The sequence below is a fragment of the Parasteatoda tepidariorum genome, chromosome 2, assembly GCF_982258835.1.
Source record: "Parasteatoda tepidariorum strain Cologne lab strain chromosome 2, Ptep-v5.0, whole genome shotgun sequence".
NCBI lineage: Eukaryota > Metazoa > Arthropoda > Arachnida > Araneae > Theridiidae > Parasteatoda > Parasteatoda tepidariorum.
Window position 1 is genome coordinate 9,881,132 of NC_141756.1, and position 27,626 is coordinate 9,908,757.

Below are 27,626 nucleotides of genomic sequence, written 5' to 3' on the forward strand. Positions count from 1 at the left end.
TTGACGACGAATATATATTCTTTGTATTTATGTGTTTGTTTTTGTTCCCAATAAAGTTATATTAGTTTGTAAAAGAAAAATATATATACAACTTTTTTAAATTTCGATTAATCAATTAGCATATTTGAAGTATCTCCCTGAAACCATTAAGATTGAGTCCTAGAACTTGAAGATCCGATCATTGGATCAAAAGTTATTCAGGGTGGTCTGATTTTTCTTCTTCCGTACTGTACATAGTAAGATTTGTGCTATAAGCATCCAGCGTCTCGATCCTGCTCCAATCGGGTCTTAAATTGGTTTAATATGCCCCTCATTTAGCGTATTCCGGTTCAAAATACTGTTATTATGGTTCTTCGTTGAACTGATTCATTTGAAAGTGTTGAGATGTAAAACAAGGTGCAATAACATTAAGAGATAACATAACAATAAGATTAAGAGAAAAAACTTTCGATAACTTTCCTAATTAAATTGTTGAAATTATATTTCATTAATTGTGCCCACCCCCCTTCATTTTAAATCAGAATCTGTTGATTAAAAGACATGTTTTTCAGAAAAATACGTTTTTGTGTCTGATTTCATTGTTTAAATTATATGCAGCACTAATTAATTGGCATATTTAAAGTGTGTCTTCTAAATCATTATGATTGTGTATTTTAGCAATTGGAATTCTATACAAAATTACATTTCATCTTCATTAAATTAAATGTTTTTAGTAGCATTTTTTTTTTGACAAATCAGACAAAAATAATATATCTCTTTAAAAATTAAAAAGACAAAATTAGACAAAAATAATACAACGTCAATCAATTATACATCTCTTTAAAAATCGAATAATGATAATTATGGGCATCGATAAATATCGAATACAATGTTGTCAAGAATATTCTTGCTCACTAAAATTTTAAACAATATAAAAAATCTAAATTGGTTAAATTAAGAAAAACCATAGCTCTATATTGTGGAAATATCTATATTTTTAGACGATATATCGCGATATTAAAATTCCTATATCACATCGCACTATTTGTGAGTATTGCTATAATTTTTTACTTGATTTTTATTTAAACAATCTGTAAGTATCATTTTTCACACAATATAAAATTGTAACAAAAATGTTTACTCATCACCAGTCCCTAACTACTATATCCCAACTGGCTTAATTTAGACTTCGTTGGCGGTTGAAGTTTTGCTTTTGAAGAAACACGGCACATCAAATCGATAATTAGACACTAATATTCTTCTGAAATTAATTCGAATTCCCAATTTCTAGTCACGTACTACATTAGGGCACCTCTAGATATTATTTTTTAGTGTTTAGATGTCCATATCTATGACGTGACAGATACAAAGCCATCTAATTTTATCATCCAAAAATCGTGGTAGAACTTTAAACCGGATTCCTTTATTTTTATAGTTCTTTGTGTCAAATATTGAGCTTCATTGTCTTTTAATGTCCGCTATAACACAGTGACTGATTATCTAAATTGCTTCGTGCTTTAACCTGCGATATGTTATAACCTGTAAATAAAGATGAAATAAAAAAAGAAACTTTTATTCGAAGAGAAGTGAAACTTTTACCTGCAGATCGTTCTAAATAGATCGTCTGCAAGCATAACATGTCCGCCTTAGTTATAATGGCCATGAATCTTTTGATACTGATTCATGGCGGCCTGTTTTTTATTTTATTGTTTTTTTTCTAGGATAAAATGCATCCCAAAAAAGCTGTAAAACTATAATATAAGTTATTCGGTATTTTTAACTTCCTTTTGACTGCTCTATTTTAAGCTATAAATTATTGAGGTAAATAAAAATCTTTTTATTTTAAACACGTTCTATAAAATACAATGTTTCTTTCGAAGTAAATAGTGAAATTCTACATTAAAATTCAGAAAAAATTTTAGAAAAAAGGAAAATATTGAAAAATAATTAAACCAGTAACGTTATATTATAGAATGACAATGTAACATTTAAATAAAAACCTTATAGCAAAACTTGTATAAAAAAGCATATGCTAGTGATCAAAAATATCAAATTTTTATGGTGCGATTGGGATTTGATTAAACGTACAATTTTGTTATTTTTAGCTATTAAATTAGTAAAGATTATTTGTTGTGAATTATTGCTTTAAATTTCATATCGTTTCAAATCTCTTCTAAGAATAAATATTCTTATATAAGATTGTTCAAGTACAGAATAATATAATCATAAAATATCTTATCTTTAATAATATTTAACACATAGAATGCAGTTAAAGCTTGTAATAACATATATATTTGAAATTGTAAATCCTATATAATTATACTAAACTATTATTTTTCGTATTCGCATAAACTAATACAAAGATTATGTTAAATATAGAATATTAAACCTTATGTATGAAAATAATTTATTGAAAAAATTTCAACCCTATTTTTGTAAAAAAAAAATCCTGAAACAGAAATTCTAATTTCACACAAATATAATCTCATTTTTAGTGTAAAATGTCTTACTCTTACCAAACGATTCTTAATACGTTGCTTTTTATTTTTTATAATAATGAAATCGTTTGCTTGGAAAAAGGGCTAAGACTTCAATATCATAATTATTATTTTTGAATAGCATTTAATAAAAAAGTGAATACAAATTTTTTAGCCAAATGATTTGATCAGTGATACATTTTTGTTTCAATTTGTAAGTTAGATTTAAGTACTCAAAAAATTCGATTTGCTTTGATTTGACCGATCTCCTTTTAACGAAATTAATATTCAACATGCGTTGATTATTTTTTTAAAAGAATTATTCAATTTGAGGATACTAATTTGCTAACTTCTATCTTGTAATTAATGTCCTTGAAGAAGATAGCATTTTCCATTTAACAATGCATTATTAATAGAATCTTGTTTGGAAAGGGAATTTAAAGACTAATTCTCATCATGTTGTAAATGATTATACCTCATTGACAAATGTTGATTGTAATGGACATCACTGAATTTCCATTCCTAGTTTTAATAACAAAGTCACGACTTCTTAGGCCTAATACAGAATTACAGTTGATCTTATCAAATATCAATTACAAATTACATATTCGACTAGATTCATTTGAAAGAATCAAAATGGCATGTCAAATTAGACGAACATGAAATTTAAAAAAAATGGCGAATTGTTAATTAAAACAAAGAGGCGTTGATTTTGTATTATATTTTAATGTTTTATAATGATAAAGGCTCTGCTAAAATACTGAAAATTGACTGAAAAATGACGATCGTTATGAACATAGTTGAATTACATGTTCATAAAATCACGACTTCAGAAATGAAATACAAATTAAGGAATTTTTAAATAATTAATGATAAATGCATTTTAAAAACAAATGAAATTATTATGTAGAATACTTACTTTGAAAGAAATATTTTAGTTATTTAATTTTAACTTTGTAATTAATCTATGGAAATGACACATTTTTAATCCATTATTATATAATAATGGATGTCAGTATCTTAAGAGTATCTAACGTCTAATTCTTATTATTTTTTGATGAATTATTTCATTCTTAAGTAACAAAATAAGATCACAATGTGCATCGCGGAATACAAAATATTAGGTATTAAAAATAAAATCTCAATTTAAAAACCGAATCTCAAAATAAGTTGATCTTATCAATGACAAATTGCATTCGCATTTGATTTTCATTTTGCTTAAAAGAAGAAAATGGCTGATCAAGAATGAAGGCATGGAATAAAAAATTAGTGACAGCTAATTTAAAAGGCGTTGATTTTAAATTATGATAATTGAAATTTTTCATTGTTCTGACAAATGTACTTATTATGTAAAATTTCTATTTTAAGAAACGGAATATAATTAACAACTGTAATTAACATACTTAAATGATGTATCATCAATCCATTATTATGGAAAAGTGTAAAAGTTTTAAAGAGTATCTAATTTTCTTTATTTTATTAATGAATAATCGTACAAGAACTGATAAATGTTGTTCATTTATGAACAGAGCAGAATTCTACGCGAAGTGTTAAAAAATAGCAAATTCACGATTTAAAATCAGAATGTAAATCTTATCAACGAATAATTGCTTTCATGATTGATTTTGTTAGTAAGAACAAAATGGCGAATCAAATGCAAAGGCGTGAAATTAAAAAAAAAAAAAAATCATGTGATATTAATGAAAACTGATAAAAAGGCGTCAGTTACTTGTTCGACGTTATAAATGTTTTACGTTTGTGTGTGCGTATAATGCCTTCATATATATTAGGACATTCATTTTTTAATTTCAATTTTAATATTAGCATAAATTATTAATGTCTAATGTATTGTATGATAAAAGAGTTCATACGTAGAATATCGTTCAAAATAGTATAGAACGCTTAATTATCGTAATGCTATTAATGTAGATTTTTCTAATGACAAATGATGAACATAGCACCATTTCAAGCTTTAAAACAATAAATTCACATTTTAAATATACAAAATGGAGATTTAAATTTCATATCATCAATGACAAATTGTTCTCGCGCTTAGTTTTGCTTCGAAAATAAAATGGCGGAATAAAAAAAACACGCATAAAATAGAAAAAAAAGGCAATATTAATAGAAGTTAGTGCAAAAACGCTGGTTTTGAAGTAATTATTTATAAACACAATGCATTTTATGTTTAATATAATTAAATGAGGTATTCTAATTTGCTCAACAATACATTTTTCATAGAATACGCGTTATTAATATAACAGGCATTTTGAACAAAATCTGAAGCTTAATTCTCGTTATCCTATATCAACGAAGACTCCTAATGAGAAATGAACAATTGAGCCTAATACCATGTCATGTGTGAAAAATAACAAAATCACGACTTGCAGAATGCAACATTTAAGTTCGATACTCTCAAAACAAATTGCTTATAGCCAATCTTGGCATTATCACAAATGCCAATCTTGTTTCAAATAATAAAATGGCTTTACAAATTTGACTGATATGAAATAGAGAAGATAATACAATACGAATGATATATATGAATACCGATTTAAATTAGGTATTATAAATGTTTTCCCAGGGCTCGAAAAACCGCCCGTCCGCCCGTCCTCGGCGGTCAAAAATTCCCCGCGGACGACAAATTTCTCGAATTCAGCGTCCGCGCGGACGGCCATTTTCCCATTAATGTTCGTGATACATTTTCAATTTTTGTTATCTTACAAGAGTCTAGCGCCTCACTTCTAAAATGATCCTCTAATCTCGAAATACAGCAACATACTGCGCATAGTGGAATTGATGTTTTCTCTGTCTGGGAGTACTGCAGCGGTTGAAAGGGGCTTTTCAGCAATGAATTTACAAAAAAACACATTACTTACAGGTCTTAAACAAGAAGCGTTAAACGCATTTATGAACATCTACCTAAATGGAAAACCTCTTTCAGATTTCTGTGTAGAAACCTCTGTAAATCATTGGCTTGATTGTGGAACTGGCAAACGTCATACTTGATTCATTTAAAAAATGCAGTACCATCGGATAAATTGACATGATAATTGACAGATAACTTTACCTTTATTATTTAGATTAATTCACCAAAGAAATAAATTATTTCATAATAGAAATAAATTATTTCATAATAGAAATACTAGGTTTTACTATTAGTAACCTAGTATTTCTTTTATTACTGTATAATGTAATCCTAGTATTTGTAATCCTAGTAACTACTAACTCATTTTGAAATTTATATAAATGTTTGTAATAAATAAGAGAAAATTATATTTGTATTTATTTAGAAGCGACGGGTTAGTTTCAAAGGAGGACGGGTACATTGTTGGACAAGCCGTCCTCGAAGACGGGTAAAATTTCTGAGTTTTTTCGAGCCCTGTGTTTTCCAATTTATATGTAATATTCTGTGCAATGCGTTTTTGTAAAGAAAGATTTTAGAATGTTATTTTATTTTTTTCATTGTAAAAAATACCTGAATGAAAATTGTCTTATATATTCGACAATGCTTTGTTAATATAATATTGTTTCGAAAAGAAAATCTAGATCCTTAAGCTTAATTCTCATTATCTTATTAATGATTATTCCTTAATGACAAATAACGATAATCATAAGCTGAACATAACTCAATGCCGAAATTTAATAATTACAAAATCACGACTTCTAGAACAGATTTAGAGTTGATTTTATCACAGACAAATTACAATCGCGGTCTGAGTTGCTTTTAATGCTGTTGATGTCACAGTTAATTGTGTAATTCTTTCTTTTTTCAAAACTCGTTTTGTTCGACTTTTTTTCTCGATTTTATTCGATGTATTTGAAGATGGTATGTTGTAAACGGAATCATGTGTCCGTTATTGAAGGGGAAGGCTGATTGACTTTTTAAGGAAGTGATTTAGGTTGGCATTGAAATTGGCTTTTTACCATATATGTACAAAAAATAACGTTTGATTTTAAATTGCTTTTGTTTCTGTTATAGATATCTTTGATTATCTTATTTGATTAAAGTGATGTCATTCCTAATGTTGATCTTTTTAAGACATAAGTATTATTTTAGGAAAAGTTTTAAAAGTGCTTTTCTGTTTAAATGATTTTGCACGAAAATGCTATGCAAAATAATAAAACGCGCTTTCCTTAAACCCAAAATCTGTCAATTTTATCAGGTAATAATCTATTAGTGCAACTGGTTTAATCCCAGATATTGAAATTTTACAGCAAGTGCATTTTAATACTATTATTGCTGTTTTTCTACAAATTATTAAAACCATTTTGATTCATAAGTAAAGGCTCCTAACCTTTTTTGATCATTTCCAATTTAGCAATTCATATATATTTTAACGCCCCTAAAAAAACCGTACAAATAAATACTTATTAAATATATGTTTTTGCGTTTAAATCATTTGAAATTTTCGTTGTAATATACTTCCATACGTTGCTGAAAATAAAACTAAATACATAGCTAATGTATTTATATTAAAAACGTTATTTATACTAATTCTGATGAAAACATCTATTTTTTTTTTTGAAATTTTTAATTTTTTGTTAAAACTTTATATCCAATTAATAATCTGTTATTATTATTCCGTTACTACTGTGAAATTATTTAATTGAAATGCTTGTGAAGAAAGTGAATGAATTATCAATCTATGCTTTTGTGAAAAACTCCGTTACTATTTTGTATCAAAGAAAAATAACCAAATTCTACAATAAAGTAGTGTATTTCGCTGAAAACCCTTCTCAACTTTTATTTGCTCCATTTTTTAGTTAAATTTTAATGGAAACCATAATTCAGTTCATTAATTTTTAGTACATGCGTACACTAAAATCAAATTAAGAAATAGACTATAGATGTGGGAGGTTTACGTGGTTTTCCTTGCAAACCATGTAACGCAAATGCGGGTTAGTTCCAACAAAAAGGCCTCCACGAAGGCATATTTCTACCAATACTTGATCCAGAAGTTCTCTTGTCTTCTGGATTGGTTTTAAAATTACTAGGCTAAGCAATTGAACATCGCATAAACTCAAAATAGGGTGTTATAAAATAAAATAAAAATCTTACGAAACGGAAAAAAAATTAAAATGTTGCTTTCAGATGCAGCAAATTATCGAATTTAATCGTGTAAAACTAAATTAATAAAAAGCAATGAATTATAGAATAATAATTTCTTCGCCATTTGATTTCGAAGCATTTATATACACAAATAAGATTTTTCTCCTATTTGCAGCCAAGTCTTTCATTTTATTTGCAGACGGAACGGTAATTTGTTTAAGTGAAATTAATTAAATAATCAGTACAGATGACGTGGTTATTTTCATTTCGTAATATGCCGAAATTAAAAAAAGAAATAAAACTGGCTAACGATTTGAATTGCCCAATTCAGGGTTAAGTGCTTTGCGTTAAGAAACCCCTCTTTTTGTTTTAATTTACTCTTGGTTATTATAAATATAAAATAAATTTTCTTATCTACCTTTGTTATGCATGAAACTATTCTTATGTATGAATAACTTGAAAGTTTGGTTTCTTTTAAATTTTTACATGTTCTTCACTATTTTTTTTATCATTTTTTTGTCCTCTTTATTTAAATAATTTGAACACTTCATCGGTTACCTCTGTAATTATCATTTATTGAATCAGTATCTACTAAAGTTTGTATTGACCTCTCTAACTTTTGAACATTCGTAACATATAATTAAATACATATAACGTATAATTAATAACATTCATAACAATATTTAACTTTGTACCTAGATAGCGTGTGAACAATCTTTTTAGATTCCTTTCTGGTAATTATTTTTTTGTTTATGGAATAGATTCAACAATATAACAGCTACAACATAACGGTTACTTTAAATAACAGTTATCTGTAAATGAAATTATAACGGTTCTCCTTCATCATGTATTCATGGTGAAATGTCCAGATTAATGAGATCATCTTTTGTTTCTCTTTTGCATTTTTAAGTAAGACAGCATCCATAAGCTGTCTACTTCTTACGAAACAAATGAATTGGGTGTGGTATAGGGTTCGGGCTAGATAAAATGATTTTGTTATTAAAAAGTTTAGGTGGCTATCTGCGTTTTTAATCACGTGGTGAACAGCTTTCCTTATTTGGTGATTTTTATGTATTCATAAATACAATATTTACCAAGAGTGGAAATTTGTTAAAAAAAATTTTTATTGTGGGCAAATATTTATTCAATTTTCATCCACTGAATGTCCATTAAAGGTGTAAGGATTCATTTGCCGTATAGTATATAGTTTTCACCGATTTTATAACATAAATATCCTGATAAACTAAGGTAAATACATGCATGTTCATATCGTATTATATGATTATATTATTTGATAATAATTATATATATATTTTTGTTCTGTAAACAAAATTTTTTTATTAATAGTGAAAGGGCATTGAAGCTATTTATTAAGTAGGAATTTAATGTAAACTATATATTTTTTAATTTAATGAATAGTACTTTTGAAACAATTTTTTTATAAACAATTTCGGTTAACTGATGAAGGATAAAAGCATTCTTAATTTATAATTGAAAAATATTGCAAATTTTTGCACATTTCAAATTGTTTTATTATTGTAGCATTTGAAATTCGATAGCTTGTGAAGTTTACCTGTGTTTAATTCTAGGTTTTATATACAGCAAAACAATTTTATCGATCCTTTAATCAGTGTTCTCCGTAAGCGTTTTTAGAAGGGCGAACCACCCTGCCTATCCTTTGATCCCTATAAATGTGCCCTCATTCTAAAAATAAGCATTATCTGTGTTTATAGGTTTAATTCTGATTACTATTACAAATATTTACTTTGTTAGGATTATTCTCTACTTGTTAAATTTTTATATATATGTCTTTTTTTGAGGAGGATATATCAATAAATTAATGATTTTAATTTTTAAATTAATGATTTTAATTTTTAAGATTATTTTTAAAAAAATAACTTTTTTTTAAAAAAAAAATGCTACTTTAAATGTTTATTTTCTCAAAATTATCTGTTCAAATTTTATAAAAATCTTTCAAGTTGCTTATCAAATAAGTACTATTTTTTAAAATTATTTTTATAAACTACAAATTTTTATCTTATTCTGATAATGAGAGATAATAGTTTTTTGAAATATGCATATAAAATAGTATAAGAGGGTAATTTAAAAATTATTGAAGATCAAAATTCAGTTATAACAAAATTTTGCACATTTTGTAAAAATTTTACGATGTTAAATGAGTGCTTTTTTAAAACTTATAGTACCTTCTTTTGAAAGTCAGCGCCCTTTTTTATTTTCAGGGCGTTAATAACCCATCTGCATTAAATAAAATATCGTTTTTTTTGTTTTGTTTTTTAGCTTTTAAATATAATTATCTAAGTAAGTAGTTTGCAGGACAATTTAAGTTTCTCTTTTCACTGTTTGTCAAAATATTTATAATACTTATACTTTCTCTTTATGCTATTTCATTTCGTAATTTTTTTTATAAGTATTTTTTTAAAATTCTTTTGATAAAAATTTAAAAATTCTCTATCTACCATTAATCTAAAACAAAATTAACTGCATGTTTCTGGCATTTAAGTATGAATTATTTCCATATATTTATCTAAGCGATGTTTTCAATATATAATTAATTTTTGGAATAAATACAATCGATTTTTAGAATTTTTGTAAGAAATTTCTAGAGTTTTTAAGATAGCACGTACAATCGATTTTTAGGCTTAATATAATCAATTTTTCGAATTCATGGTATCGATTTTTAATTCATAAAATGAGAAAAGAAAGACTATCAAAACAACTGAAATATGGTAAAATTTACTATGTTTCTGGTATTATGGGAACACTAAAAAGCTGGGTAACTTTTACTGAATCGCTTTAGAAATCATTTTTGTAAAATTGACTGCAAAATATGGTTTTGTAATATCCCTAGAAGCAAAATAACTTGGACACTCATTGGACCAACATTCACGAATCTTTTTAATCTTCACAAAAATCATTTTTAATTTCTTTTAATTTTTTTATAATACCTTAGCATGACACAAAATCCATTTATTCGGTTAAATTTTATTTTCAGTTTTGCATTTTTTACTAAATGTATGGTAATAAAAACTATAACTTTGAAAACCATTATTTCCGTTGAAGAGTTTCCACATAAACGGAAATATTACTAATTAAATCGTTTAAATACTGTGTATTTTGATTTTTAGTAACAGAATTATTTTTTTTTACCAGAAATGTCATTCCTATACAGTATGGTAATTTTACCAGAAAAGTAATTGTTTTTCGGACGGTAAATTTTGCAGTAATTGTTTTTCTCCGTGTAGAATAATTTTTTATATAATTGATTTTTATTCATCATGAACCAAAAACGAAAACCCAACAAATTCGGTTTTTATAGTTATTTAAAAATAATTTGATACATTATTTAACTACGTAAAGAGAATACGCAATAATTTTTAGAAATAAAGTAATATTTATAATATAAAATAATATTTTGCTTTAACACTATAATGACGTAGTTTTGACGTAAGAATATTGTGCAGTATTTTGCAGTTATTTTAGATAACTGGATCTTATTACAGAATATTTTATTTAACCGAGTCATTTCATTTGAAAAGGGTGAAAGAGTTGTACATTTTCGAGGTTAATTTTGTTTTTGCGGGTTAGATGAAATTAGCGAGGTTATTGAAAAGAGAATTAATCGTGAGTTATAAGTTCACTTTCCTAATTGAAGAACAATAGTTCGAGAATCACTATTAAATAGGCCAAGGACTCTTGAAACCGCTAATTCGAACCATAATGGCAGACAATGCCGTTTTCCCATAATAAAAAGTAATCTTAAATGTTTTTATTTTTCGATGAACTCATGTTGCATTGTTTTGTTCAAAAAATAAATCACTCTATCTTAATTTCACTTTAATAGTGTTTTTTACTTTTAAGTGAATTCAAGTCGATAACATCAAGTAAAAGCCTTATCAATCAAAGTCTTTTTACCGGTTTTTTGGTGATTTCCCTGAAAGATTATTTAGTTCAGTGTTTCCCAAACTTATGATCTTTGTGTACCCTTTTTAACTTTTTCATAACGCTGGGTACCACTAATAAAAAAAATGAATGTGTTTTTTTAAAAATATGTTTATTTTTCTTTTTGGTACTCTTTTTGTTAATAAGTTTACTTGTATCAGTGAGAAGGATGATATTGTTTTTGCTGTGGTAAAAAAATGTCAGAAAAGTTAAAAATCACAACTGGCTGTTGACACCACTAATTATTAACTGTTAACTCTGCAAAAAATAGCCAATAGAAAAGTACGTAATCGTAGATTTTCATGGCTAGCTTTGTTTTTAAATAAATTTTTTTTAAATTTTCGTTTGTTGCAAGATATTTCGCATAAGAACGGGTACCCCCGCTAAACTGTTCCTGTACTCCTGGGGGTACGCGTACCATACTTTGGGAAACACTGATAGCTTATGCGGATTATTACTTGAAGGAATGATTTTTAAAACTAAATGTAATTTGTATAGCGTGTTTCTTTGAAGAAACATGTTAAGCTACTAATTTTTTCTGCGCTAACTGATGAACTGATATTATACTAACTGATGAACTGATATATACTGATATAATACTGATATTATACTAACTGATATTATACTTATGATAACTAGCATGAACTGATATTAATGCGACTTATTTTGTTGGATATTAACTCTATGGATAAGCTGTGGCTCCGCGTTGATCCTACTGCATTCGGAAGGAAATTTTTTAATTGCAAAATAAAATAAAAAAGTGCGGAATATTGGGAAAGTAAATTTTTCGTAACGAAATACCCAGGATGTGCATTATCCGGGAGCTAATTTTTCAGGAACAAAATATCAATTGTGCGGCGTGTCTTGACCTGAAAATAAATTTTTATAAACGAAATATTCAAGATGTGAAATGTTCCAAAGATAAATTTTTTGTTGAAGAATTTAGAATGTGTCATTTAAGAGAATTGATACTTGACGGACATCGAAATAGAAGGGAAAGAACGGTTGTTAGAGTAAACAAATGCCACGTTTTAACAACCAATCAGGATAGAGATACCCGCACTACGTTTGAGGTATCCCATTAAAAAACATATTTTAAGTTAAGCCCTCGAACCATAAATATTAAATGAAAATCCATTCATAAGATCAAAATTAAAAAGTTATTCTCTTGTCTCGAAAGCGAAAAGCTAAATATCCATCGAAGATTTTGTTCGAATTTTCTATAAACTATGATAAAGGGGAGGGAAGACGTATAGGAAGAAAAAAAAAATGTTCTTACTATCAAATCATGACCGAACAGTTGTTAATACTTTCAAATACAACTGGATAAAATTCAACTGTCAATTGTTTCGTTTGGAAGCAATAAAAATCTGTTTATGTACTGCTTTTTTTTCTTTACACGTCAAGTTATTGATTTGAATTGGAAAGTTTTTATTTCGCACATAAAATTGAAGGTCATTTGCCTAATTAGGGAATAGCTTCCAAATCAGTATTGTAATTGGAATAAATTTTCTATTTATAATTTTTAAGTTGATAGATGGATTGTATTTTGTTACTAGTTAGCATACTTGATTGGTTCTAAAGCGTACATAAAAAATAATGAGGAATTTCATATTAAAACAGTGAAAAGTCTGAATCGTCATACATATCGCTGCATTTGATGTTTTGTACTTTTCGCAGAAACATTTTAAATGAATGCAATCTGATATTTTGTGTTTGGTAAGCATGACTTTTACACTTAGTACGCTTATGATTTACTTTTAAAAAGATATGTTAGTATCTAAGCATTCTATGACGATTTTTAATTTAAATGTACACTGAAAAATTTTTGTGCGTAATCTGAACACTAAAAATGGTGGTAACTGTACACCGATATGGTGTTTTACTCATTCTGTATATGATTTAAGTTGATAGACTGATTCTATTTTGTTACTAGTTAGCATATTTGATTGGCTTTATAGGATACCTAAAAAATAATAAGGGATTTAATATTAAAACTGTAAAAAATTTGAATAGTCGCTCATGTAAGTGCATCTGATATTTTGTGCCTTTTGCATAAACATTTCAAATAAATGCATTTTAATATTTTAAACTTGGTATACATAACTTTTACGCTTGGTTAGCTTATGAATTACTTATAAAAATGTTTTTATTTTATTATTTAAGCATGCTTTTAAAAAAGCAACGATTTTGAAATTAAAAGTACACTATAAATATTTTTTTTTATAATCTGTTAACCAAAAATGGTGGTAACAATGCATCGACGTGGTGTTTCACTAATTCTATTTATGATTTAAGTTGATAGACTGATTGTATTTTAATCGATCACAATCAATATTTGGTTGTCAATCAGGAAAGAAGATTGAAACTAACTTGGTATTAAACGGGCTCTTACGAGTTTATTAATTAAATCCCTCAAAAAGTACATTTTATTTAAACAAACCGCCTTCTTGTCATTTTCCTGAAATTGCACAATTAATCGTCTTTAAACTTATAATAATAATCCAAAAGCATTTTATTTGTTTAAAACTTACCCCCATAAAAATTTACAAAAACTTAGAATACGGCAATGAATCGCCGAATTGGCTATTTTTTAAAAAAAAGTTTAATACCCTTTAAAATATTTAAGTCATTTGTCAGTTCTAAAGACCAGATAATTTTTCACGACAATATTATATATTTAGTTTATGACAATCGAAATGCTTCGAGTGTAAGGCACTTATACTATGGCTTTTTTATTTCCTTTGAAGACAGAGCTTCGCGAAAAACAGCGTTAACAGTTTAAATATACAATAATTATTCGCCAAATTTGCGGAGCTCTGATAAATACAACCTACTTCACCAATGAGCTTGCAGATAGGTGCAAGCTTAATCAATTGTTGGTATTAAATGCTTTTTTTCGAATAATATGCTATTTTCGTAACTGATGTTAGTTTACAACAGTTACTCATGACTGTTAAATCAAGATCAGCCTGTCTAGGTAGAGAAATGTCGGCAAATAGGCGATTTTCATCACTTTACCTTCGCTTTTAATGGCTTAAAATCATCGCTTTGCCTCCATAGTGAGGTTCTTAAACTGTGTTTTTTTTATTTTCCTTGGAGACAGAGTTTCGAACAACCATCTTAAAATAAAGTAATTGTTTACACAATTTTTTGAGTTTTTTAACACCAAATTCGGATAGGTATTACACTACAGTTTTTACAGTGTATTGTATTGCTTTTGAAAAATAACGGATGGAAATAACAAGTTGAAAATGGAAACTAATAAAATTTATAAAACGAAACGTTTGTAAGTGAACTTTACAAAAACTAGTAATGAAACGGCTCATTAACTTTCGTGAAGAGTAATTAAAAACGTTTTGTATAAATTGAAGGATTAAATTATTTTTTAACGTTTGTTTGCTGTTAAATTTAGACTGGGGTCAAGTTGAGGGTCACTAACTTACATTTCATTTCTAATACTTTTGACCATCAAAAGGACTTTCTTGACCAAACCCCACACGGAGAAAAAAAATTTAAATTACCGCACTGTATTATAATGACATTTCTGGTAAAAATGAACATAATTCTGGTCAATAAAACCAAAACATATGGTATTTAAACTATTAATTTGGTAATTAGTCCACTTTTATATGGTAACGGTTTACCGGCAATTCTGGTTTTCAAAATTATAGTTCTTATTACCACACATTTAGCAAAAAACACTGAATAATAATTTATGTTAACTGATAACTGAACATAAGTTTATTTTTTTTCTAATTGTGTGGTAATAAGAATATAATGAACCGAACTATCATAACTAAAAAATAAATGTATGTTTTTCTAATTGTGTGGTTATAAGAACTGTAATTATGTAAACGAAAATTTTCGGTAAACTTGTACCATGTGAACAAAAAAATTACCAAATCAATGATGTAAATATCTTATATTTCGGTTTTTATTACCAGAATTTTTCTAATTGTGTAGTAATAAAAACTGTAATTTTGAAAACGAAAATTTTCGGTAAACCTTTACCATGTGAACGAAAAAATTACCAAATAAATGAATTAAATTCCTTATATATTTTGTTTTTTATTTTTTTTATTTTTCTAATTGTGTGGTAATAAGAACTGCAATTTTGGGAACCAAAAATTTCGGTAAACCTTTACCACGTGAACGAAAAAATTACCAAAGAAATCAATTAAATACCCTATATTTTGAGTTTTATTACCAGAATTATGTTTTTTTTTTCACAAACGTCATTACTATACACTGTTAGACATTTCTCGGAAAAAATGGTTAAATAACAATTTATGTAATTGTTGTTTACAATATTCAAAAAAAAAAAAAAAAAAAAAAAAAGAACAGTCAATTAACCATTAATAAGATGGTTTTCGCCGTGTAGCAAATGTATTTTTTCTGTAAACAAGTAATGAGAGTACTAGTGAAAGTATTTTTAAAGGTAACCAAAAATAAATAAATAAAATTAAAGAAGCTTGCTTCAACACAGTCATTTTCTAAGAAAAGTATTCTATATCACTTGAAAAAGTATATTTTTAATAGAGTTAAGTTTGAAATCATAAGTTATTGAACTATTTCTGATATTTATTTTTTATTCAGTTTATTTGTTAGTTGGACGTTGATTTGTTTTTATAGTATCATTCATTTATTTGATCCATGTTTTCTCCGACGTATGTTTTCAAAACATTTACGTGTTGAGAATTTCAAAACCGCATTCTAGAGCTATTATTATTTAAATTTATTGATTTGCTCATTGATGTTTTCGTCATTTTTTTTTCTTATACTTTATTTAAATTCTATTTAAATTTAATTACATTTTCAATATACTTCGTGATTTTAATTTTATTTTATTATAATATGTTACTCTTTATTTTACCTATACAAATAAAAACTCTATTACAATTTAAAGTCGAAATAAAAGTAGTATCCTTTTATTAAATACCGCCATTTCATTCCATTCGGTTACAGTTTGAAATATGCCGGCCGTAGCAGTAGCTATCAAATTCGAACATTCCAAGTAATATTATCGTTTGTCTTATTTGAAAAAAAAAAACGAAAACAAAATATGTATTTGGCTTTAGTCGGAAAACCATTGTAATAAACTAATAATTTCATCGCATGATCTGCCCAAAAAAGGTACATTTATTATAAAAGCTTTTTTAAAAACATAAAGAATTTATTAATAAAACTAGTTTTAAAAATATATTGCGGAAGACTGTTTAAGTTCATTCGATTTTTTTTTTAATTTCAGAAACCAGATGATTCTTCGCATTGTTTTCGAACGAAAACGTTCCGAAAATCCCAGTGTTGCGACGTGTGCCAATTGCCTATAGATTATCAAGGAAGTTCTTGTAAAGGTAAGAAGTGTTCGAAATTTTAAAGTTAAAAAAAATTTTAATTATAGATATTTTTTTAAATTTTAAATAATACTAAGTAAATTGCGGAAGATATTAAAGCAACAAGTTATTAATAGAACGAAATTTTTCAAGTAATTTCGAATGTAGAACTTACCTAAACCTCTCCCAGCTCTTGTGATACTTAAGTTGAATGATATTGCAGATAAGTTTCAATATAAAGTTTTATAGTACAAGTTGCATCAAATGTAGTTGAATTAAATGTAGTTTAATGGTACATAACCTGGAAAAGTTTTCGTTGAGTTGAATATAGAGTTTAAATTTGCAAAAGCTGTAAGAAATTCTGCTGAATTGAATATAGAGTTTAATGGCAGAAAAACCAAAAGAGATTTAGCCAATTTTAACGTATATTTTAACGGTATTTAAAGTCGAAATTGATTTGGTAAAGTTTAATGGTTTCGAGATCCGGAAGAAATTCTGGTAATTTTAGTTTAATAGTGCTAGAACCGGAACGGATTAAGTTTAGTTTAATGGTGGAGGAACCGAAATCTATATTGCGTCAAATGCAAAAGTAATTTGATATTATGCAAACTAAATAAGCTGTCCAAACCAACTGAGTCTGACACAGCACCAGGACACCAGAGAATCGTAGGACCTGTATGTTTACCTAAAAAAGGAAAACTCTTAAGGGGTCTCAAGGTTCAAAAAATACAAAAGTTTAGAAGAATTATTTGCTTTTCATGATGTCTATCATGGGCTTGTTATTGTTTTCTGGTTTTCATGTTTCGTTTTCTGCTTTCTGATTTTCAAAGAACATCGAAAGTCTGTGCGATTGCTGCCGAAAGCCTAGGTGCCTCTTGACTATAGAGAACAGATCTTAGGCTGTCCTCAAGTGGCACCATTCCCAATTTCAGAACATGTAGCAGATTTGTCAACGTGGCCCGGACTGCAGATAGCATTACCGCTGTTTTTCAAAGATCTCTGTCACCAAAGAAAATAAAAAAGCTATAGCATTGAAGCAATGCGACGATTTTAAACTATTTGTATAATCTTAAGAATTATGAGGCTTCAGAACCGATAAATAACTTAGATATTTTGAAAGTTATTAAACTGTGTTTAAAAAATCGCCAAATTAACGACATTTTTTCATTCACCGTTTAAAACATCAATGTCAGTAATGATTCAAAGAATTTATTTTTATCATCTACTCTGAGAAAAAAAAAGGTATTACCAAAACTACCAGACTATGGTAAAATTTACCGTGTTTTTGGCTCTATGGGAAACCGAAAAGCTCGATAGTTTTTACCAAAGCGCGTTGGTAAATATGGTAAAATTTGGCAATTTAATCAGGATACCTTAGAGCAGTGGTGGCGAACCTTTATACACCAAAGTGCCATTTGTTCTAAAGAATTGTTCAATGAGGTCATAGACGTGTCGTTAAATAATTTTGACTTCGTGATTATTGGAAAAATAATAATACTAAATACTATCAAATCAAAACTCTTTATTTACATTGAAAAAAAAAACATTTTGCCATGTCTTAAAACAACTTAAAGTAACAACAGTGTGACTTCTGTTGTTGCAGATTAGATGACAAATAACTTATATTAGGTTGTAAGATGTTTCTTTAAGCAGGACTGTAATTTTTTTTTGCTAGTTATTTATTGTTAGCTTGTTTTTTATGGTTATTAATTGTGTTTTAGCATTAATTGTTAATTTTTTTTATTAATAATTGTTTATTTTGTTCGTTTTTGTGAATTTTAATTTAATTGTTTCACATGCTTCATAGTGTAATAACATTTGTGTAATAAAAATTCATAGTGTAATAACAATTGTGATCGGTGGCGTGCCCAAAATATTGTGTCTCGTGCCATAAATGGCACGCGTGCCATTGGTTCGCCATCCCTGCCTTAGAGCATGTCATAAATGCCATTTATTCGGTTAAATTTGCTTTTCAGTTTTGTATTTTTTACTAAATATTTGGAATTAATAACTGCAATTTAAAAATAAAAAAAAAAGAGAATTTCCGCTATTTAGCAGAAATTCTGGTTTCATTCAATTCGGTTTAAACCGTTACCATATAAATGGAAAAATTACTAAATGAATGAAATACCGTATATTTTGGTTTATATCTCCAGATTCTAAATACTTCTAATTTATCTTTTCCTATTTGTAACGAAATGAAGTGAATGATTTGTTATTTCATCATTTCATAATTAATCTATAAATAAATTGGAGACACCCTTCTGACAAATTCTTACTGGTCACACCCTGATATCATTCATGTTTATGATACATAAAAAAACGTGATAAATAGCGATCGTTCCTTTTAATTACTCGCAGATGGCCATCTGAATTTTAAAAAAAATGTGGACCACCTCTGTTTGTTTTCAGACAGATTTAACTCTTGTAAAACATGATTTATAAACACCCTTAAGTTCTTTTAAACGCTCGGCGGTTGTCATTTCTTGGTAGAACTTTCTATTCATTAAAGACACATTTCACATATTTTTGATGGAAAAGGAAAAGTTAGATCTCTTCATCGTGGTTTTTTTTCCTGTCATGTTATGAATTCCAGTTAAGTACAACGTGGTGTTGTGTGTTTTGGATAGTGTTGTTTTAACCTCTCGAACTTGTTGGAAATAAACATTTTGAGTCGAGTTCAGAAAAAAGTACTCCGTGTATTCTCTTAAAACAGGCTTAAAATAATTTCCCAGTTGAGAGTTATTGCCATTTTTTTTTTTTTTTAGGTTTATGTTATCTTATAACGATAAATTATCGGATTTAAAAGGGTTTTGTCTTCTTTTTCTTCTCCAGTTAAGTACGCTTGCTTGCGTTAGATAAGAAAAATTAGTTAAAAACTGATAAGCAGTTTTTTTTTTTTGTTAAGTATTCACTTAAGCTTTTTAATCTTTGTAAGATCTCGGTTTTTCCAGACATTTAAAATATCGTAAAAAATAAAAAATGCTGCGCAATTGTTTTTCTGCTAACAACATTTGTTTTAAACTGTATTGCATTGTTGTAAACGGCATTGTTTTGATTAACTACTTTTTAATAATCTATGTTGTTTTGTTATAAATGAACATTTTATTAAACTATATTGCTTTGTTAAGAAAATATTATTGTCAACAATGTTAGGCTGGGATTCCCTATGTTCCATTTCTTATGTTAGAAGTATCTTTAAAAATAAAGTTGTAAACTTAAAAAGGAATTAAACTAAAAATAAAACCACATGGGATAAAAAGTTGAAATTAAAATTTTCAAAACAATAAATTAACATTAAATGCTAATTTTAAGCGGTTTGCTATATAATTTTGGTACAAAAAGTTTATAATCATCCTAAATATAATTAAAATGAACCAATTTAATAAAAAAAAACTTTTTTTAATATCCTTCAAAATTCCTATCCTAAAAAGAGTGAAGATCTTATCAAAACTAAAATATCTTTAACCATGTAGCATAAAGCCATGTAACATAAAGCCATGTAACATAACCCTTTACCATATAACATCCATAACATGAATGTTATCACCCCAAACAAGAGTCCTAAAAACGGGGTAACACCGGACTTAAATCTCTACTTTAAAGAAAAAGCAAACAGTAGAATTAAAATAGATATTAAATTAAATAAGTTGCATTAAAATATAAATTAAGATGCAATTAAAGATGTCGTAACAATTTAAAATAGAGGAGAGGTGTGTATTATATAGTTATAGTATCATTTCATTCTTTCTCTTACTTGTTCTTAATTATTATTTTTATAGGTTGTAAATATGCGTGCCATAAGGAGTGCGAAGTAAACGTAAGTACTTATTGCATTTTTCCATGATTTTTCAAATTAGTTTATTATTATCATATTATTAATATTGATTTTTTTCAACAAAAAAAAAAACGTATTTATAGCAACGTTGTAAAACAGCCGTGTTCTTATTCGAAAGTTTGGGATTATATCTATACTCTTCTTAGACAATCTCAATGCTTTTATTAATCGAGTTTAAGTGTGGGTAAACCTTATATTAAGGTTGAACTCGGTTATTAAACTGAAATATCAAAGTTAAGACGGAACACAAGTATTTATTAAGCATTAAATATGACAGAAAGAAAAAAAAAACGCTTTTTTTCTTTTCTTTTTTCAAGTAAAGAGCAGTCAGTACATGCGTATGCGAACCTACAATTCTTGGTTCTCGACACTTTTTAAAGACTAAATAGAATACGATAAAAATTTTCACTGTCATTGACCTGATCAGGCAATATTTTGAAATAGTTCTATTATTCTCTCTTTAATAATTATTGAATACGCCAGTTATGTATATACACGAAAAAAAAGTTCTTATGAAATTACCATACTGTAAGATAATCACATTTCTTGTATAAAAAAAAGGAACCCAAAATATACGATATTTAAATCATCCATTTGGGAATTTTTCCGTTCATATGGTAACGGTTTACCGAAACTTCTGGTTTTCAAAATTATAGGTTGGTCTTATATAATAAAAAATACAAAACTGAAAAATAAATTTAATCAAATAAATAGTTTTATGCCATTTTCTAAGTAATCATGATAAAATTACCCATTTTCATCACATATTATAAAACCAGATTTTATTGTTAATTTTTCAAAGATCATTGCAAAAGCGCTTTGGTGAAAATTACCCAGCTTTTTGGTGTTCCCACAAAGCCAGAAACACCGTAAAATTAACCATCTTCGAGTAGTTTTGACCATACATTATTTTCTCTGTGTAAAGACTTTATGTAAAAAGTGTAGTGTATTATATAATGAGTTTACTGCATTAAAATTTGTACATAAATTGCTCCACTTTCTCTCTGTATTTCATTTTTAAATTATCAATGTTTAAACTTTCCATTATGTTCCAAATGGTAAAGTCAAATTAATTTTGATTTGGAAATCAAAATTTGTTTTACTTAAATAGTATTTCATTTTACATTTAATAAATTGAACTCGAAATTATGGAACTAAAATTTATCATCTTTCCCTAATTTTGCACACAATATAATATTGATTGTAAAATATTTTGTTTAAACGACCTACTTCCGAAATGACCTGAATAATAAAAATACTTTGCTTTTACTGAAAAAGAGTTCGAGAAAATAAACAATCGTAACTACCGCCAAAATAGTATCGGAAGTGCCTTATTTTAACTGATCCAATTTGCACACATTGCTACGCAAACGTTACGAAAACACACCTGTGTTTCGTCAATCCCTGTTTATCCAAAGAGCATCTTTGCTCAATCTTTCACTCATTGCATTGGAGTCAAGGTTTCTGGGTAAAAAGGTTTTGTTTGATTTTCCGAAGAGGAGCAATGGTGACGGAAGTTGACCACCAATGTCATGCAAAGTCAATATTAAAGATTTGTAGAAACACGTGATCTTTGTGGAAACCCAGCAGGTGCCCTCTTTATTGGCTGAAAGAACCGGAACCATTTTTCTTTTTAGATAAAGAAAGTGCGATTGAGATATATAAGAAAATTGTTGAATGATTTACCCATGAACTTTGATATAAAAGTAGTTTTCCTTTTCAGGAATAGGAGATGTTTGAATTATAATACTTTCATTTTTAGTTTTAAGCTCAGGCAAACTTTCATCCGATTAAGGTATCCGAATAGTTACGACAACTTTTTTTAAAAATATTAATATTAGATGTCAAAAAACTAGTCTATTTGATTTATTATGTGTAAAAATTTATAAAGCTTGCGAAAAAATTATCATTATTACTATTTTCTTTTTATATGACCATTTTTAGGTAAAGATAAGGCATTTTTTGCATATATGCTAAACACTGTAAAAAATATTATAGCCTAAAAAAAAATTTTGACATTTTATTTAGAAGACTATCAACTATGTTTTGAACTATTATCTTATAAGCAAGTGCATATATTACTGAGTTAGGTAATATATGTACTATGGATGTGGTAAAAAAAGCATATTCTTAAAAATTTCCGCTCTTGTTTTTATGAAAATACATGCATACAAAAATGAAATTCTACTTTTTTCTCTTAGTCTGTAGTTAACAGGTGTGTTATAATCATAAGCACTTATGAAAAAATGTAAACAGTTATTTTAAAAGGAACATGAGATATCGTGTTTAAGATGGTGTGAAATGTGAAGAAAAAAAAAGTCGGATTTTGTAATAAACGCATTTAAAGATTTAAAATTATTTGTGTCTCCACTGTTATCAACCTTGCACAAAAACTGCTATAACATTGTAAATAATCAGAGTACAAGCAAAAGTAAAGTATTTTTAGAAGGCTAAGAGTACAGGGATTTTAAATTTATAATAAACTCAATTTTGAAAATTCTGATCAAAATCATGTTTCAGCACTAGTCAGCATGTATCTTAGCACTAGTACCTTAAGGGGTCTGGGTGGTTTTAATTTCGTCGATAAGGCATCTATGTTCAACTTTTTTTTTAACTATTTAATTTCGACATTGGATTTTGAATCTTTTGCAAGAGTTTGTGAAACCCTTTTGTGAAATATCTCAACAAGTTTTTCTTTAGAGTTTACAATGCGGAGGAAAAAATGAGATACGATGGCAATTTGTGCGTGTGATTAAAGTGATGAAAATCTTGTTAATGACTTGAAATAACTTTTTATAGGCAGTTAAGTATGGACTTTTTAAGGTCATACCAAAGTTTGAGTAAATAGCTGTAAACAAAATATCGAAGTTTGAAGAAGATAACAATTTAGAAAGTGTTTGCGTTACTTTCTATTTTCTGTGAGTGGGTTTCAATATTTTTGTTTTGACAAAGAAAGTTTTTTTTTTTTTAAATATTATATTAAACTTGGTGTCGAGTTTCCCGAAATAAAATAAGTTACACCAGATTTTTTTTTTTTTTTTTTTTTTTTTTTTTAAAGAGCCGAACATTTTGTTTGAAAAAAAACCTCTAGACCCCTTAAGACTGTTTTTCGAAATCTCCGTCGTAATGTGAAATGATGTTTTTTATGAATAATATGATATTTTTATTGGAAAATTGCGCAAACCGTCAATATGGAGAAAAATCACAGTTTTGTGACAATTAAAAGCGTTTGTGGTCTAATTTTTTATTATTTAAAAACTTAACCAAATGCCGCATTATTTAGGCTCTTAAAAATTTGCAAAAACTGTGAATACGGCAGTGATTTTAATAATTTTCATCCAGAGGACAAAATGTCGCTAAATTGGCGATTTTTAAGTAAGTTTAATAACTTTTAAAATATTTAAATTATTTGTCTGTTCTAAAACCCAGATAATTCTTCTCGGCAATATAGTTTAAAATCATTGCTTCAAGTATAAAGCACTTAAACTATGGCTTTTTTATTTTCCTTGGAGACAGAGTTTCGTAAAACAGTGTTAACGGTAACTGCTATTTGGCTATAAGAATCCTGCTAGCAGCTTGTAGGAAACGATTAATATTGGTTTGAGTTTTATTATAAAACTTTTTATAATGTCATGATTAAACTGTTTAAAACTGTCGCTATTACTCAATATGTATGGCTACGTATTTTTACGTATATATGTATATGTACCAAGCTGTAATGTAAGAGAAACGAAAAAAGTGAAGGAAAAAAATTTGCGAAAAGGTATGAAAATAATTATTCTAAAATTTATAAATTATATAAAAAAAAGTACAAATCTGTAAAAAAATTATGGATGGTTAGGCAAGTTTATCATTGTATATTATGTGTTTTTTTACAGATTTTATTAATTTTGTAAACTAAAAAGTCAATTTAGTAAAATCACATATACATAATTTGAGAATCATATATTAATTAAAAAATATTTGTTTAATATTTTTACAACATATTGAGACGTTATTTTTGATTCAAATGCCACAATGGTTGCCTAACAAATATTCTCATTTTTGTAGGTGAATTTTGAATTATACGATTACAAAATAAATGAAAACATATAATCTATTTATTTTTGCATCATTCTCCAATTTTTGTATTAAATAAGTTAATAAAAAAATGTGAGGAGGTAAATGCCCATTGATCTGTAAATAATTTTTCATTGAAATATCTAAAAACAACAAACTTGATATCCTCAACAAATTTATCCGGTTCATTTTAAACTTTAACAGCTTGAATATCAATAATGCTGGTTATAATATTATATTTTAACAAAATGGTTGCATATGAAGCACTGAATGCTCGAATGATCAGAATTTTTTATTTACTTACTAATAACCTATTAATGCATTCAAAATATTCCTTAATGCATTAAAATAATATCTTTATGCTCATTGTTTATTTTATTTATTTGTTTTAATAACTGAGTCTTCTTTATGATATTGCATTCAGAATGATATTGTATTCTGGTTCTTTTAGTTGTGTTTTTAGAAGTTTTTAACGAAATTTTTTTCAAATAAATATAAATTTTATTAATTTTAAAAAGCTTATGAGCTTCAATTTTTTAAGTACCTTACCTTCCTGAAAATTTAATTTCTAATTGTGCCTAGAAAAATTTAAACATTCTTTTGCTTTGAAAAGTTTTATTATGTCTCACGAAATCATTTTTTGAACTATTATTTAAAATTAGTTCAAAATTATTTTTTAAAATTTATTTAAAATTAGTTGACCATTGAAAAAATATTTTATGGACAAAATATTTTTTTATTACAAAACCTTTTTTTCATTAGAAAAAAAAAGGATTAATCAGCTACTTTTTAAGATAAGATGCTCTTATAAAACATTTCAGATTCAAACTATATTTGTTTTTTAAGAGGTAAATTGAATTAATTACATTACGGAAATTTCTTTTGAAGGCGCAAAATAACTTTAAATAATAGAAAGTCTATTATAAAGTAATTAATTACGTATTTTTCAGAAAAGCAAACACCTGATATTGTAACGTTCTCGTAAGATGTGTTCTTTATAATAGGAACTTCTCGGGTCCGCTTCTATTCTTACAAACAGTACCTAGATGGCGACACCATACTTTATCATCTTGTTACCATGGAGGTTTAAAAATTTATAGTATATTTATATTTGTTGCGGAAAATAAATCCACCCTATAAGTTCTGTTTATTAAATTACTAAAGTCATACTCTAAAATAATTTTACTTAGTTAATTTTAGTTAAGTTAATTTTACTAAAATAACATTCCTTAAAAAGATTACTTGAGATTTTGTTTTAAAATTTTTTTCTTTAGTTTCTTACTTATTTCGGAAAGAAATTTTCAATTCTTCAAAATATGTAACGAAAAATTCCCTCTCCACTGCAATAATGTATCTCTCTTTGATTTTACATAGCATAAATATATTTAAGGAAAAAAAATTCTCAGAAATTTTTTTTTTTTCATGAGTTCAGACAAAAGTTTTTTTTTTTTTTTAAATAAATATTCAAAGTTCCGAAATAACTCCTCACTAAGACTTTTTATTAAGAATAATGTTATATAAAATATAAGCTGCTCGTCAACCTTACTATCATTAAGAATAACCTTTAGCAGGAAATATTAGAAAGAACCTGCCCCTAATCCATGATTTGTGTAAAAAAAAAATAATAATAATAATAAATAAATAAATAAAAAATAAAAAGAGAGAGAGAGAAAGAAAAAGCACCAAAAATTCTCTTGTGATTACCCTGATGATTTTATGGGATTCTGGAATTTGAATCGCCCGGAGTATTTGTTGTACATAAATTGTACATTGAAAGGGCTATTCGTTGTACATAAATTTTGTATTTAAGAAAGAAAACATTATGCTCACGCGTCTCTAACATAATAAATAATGAAGATAATAATGAAAAAACTAAAAGTAAGCATTTTTTTAATTTCCATCTACGTTATCAATCGTTATGCCGTTGATCACGTTTGATGCTTTGTAGAGCTCTACATTCTGTTGCAAGCCTCCGATGTTTGAATTTCCGCTATGACGGGAGAATTCATATATATTTTTCTCTAACTGAACTAACTATAGTGCTTACACAAAATATTCCCGAGGTGGGTTACAGTCTCCTCGCTGTTGGACTAACCGTGAAAGGTTTCCGTTTCTACGTAATAAAAACAAGGGCTAGCTTTAACAGAAAATTTCAAATATATTCTGATTTTGGACCCTAAAATTGAGAAATCCCCTTGTCTTCTGAGTTGGTATCAAGTTGCAAGGTGAATACAAGTGTGTATGCTATTATATCAAACCTACTTACGTTATAAAATAAAAAATGGTCGTCCAGTACTTGCTGACGTAAGTCACAAGTACTGGACAGCCATTTTTTAACACGGTCATCTTTAAGGAAGTTTCTAACCACTGGAATTATTATAATTATTTTTGGATCATTGGAATTATATAATTATTACCATTGTTAGTTTTGAGTCAATAACTTTTTGTATTTTTTCCATCGCAATTTTATTGCGTATTTAGTATTCGGTTGATTACTGCTACTTTCTTTTTCAAACTCTAACAGAAAGCAGTTTTTTGCTATGTTCAGAAAGAGAGTTGTGGTGGTTCAAGGATAGAGCACTGCCTCTCGATGAGGTGACCCGGGTTCGAATATCAGCGCTGACCAGTCGATTCGAATTCCGCCCCGTGCCGTCAGACTAACCCCGGTGGAAGGTTTCGTGGTTTTCCTTTCCATCTAACGCGTATGCGGGTTAGTTCCATCAATAAGTTCTCCACGAAGGCAAATTTCTCCCAATGCATGATCCAGGAGTTCCCTTGTCTTCTGGATTGGGTTCAAATTTACGAGGCTTCGGAATTGAACATTGATAGTCGTAAACTGAAGATTGCGTCGGCTGTTCAACGACGGTTATAAAATATAAAATGTCCAGAATTTTTTGTGATATTATTTTATTGTTTAATTTACC

At 27.5% G+C, this 27,626-nt stretch overlaps 1 protein-coding gene across 23 annotated transcripts in view; it reads left to right on the forward strand.

The window, feature by feature from the left end:
• The window catches only part of by (focal adhesion protein tensin), a 365,221-nt gene that overhangs the window by 131,307 nt on the left and 206,288 nt on the right, over positions 1-27,626 (forward strand). For all 23 annotated transcript variants that reach the window (XM_043039853.3, XM_071177131.2, XM_071177109.2 and 20 more), the window contains exons 2-3: positions 16,721-16,826; positions 20,588-20,625. In XM_043039853.3, the coding sequence (XP_042895787.2) occupies positions 16,721-16,826; positions 20,588-20,625 (144 nt within the window). The remainder of the gene's footprint in view (positions 1-16,720; positions 16,827-20,587; positions 20,626-27,626) is intronic.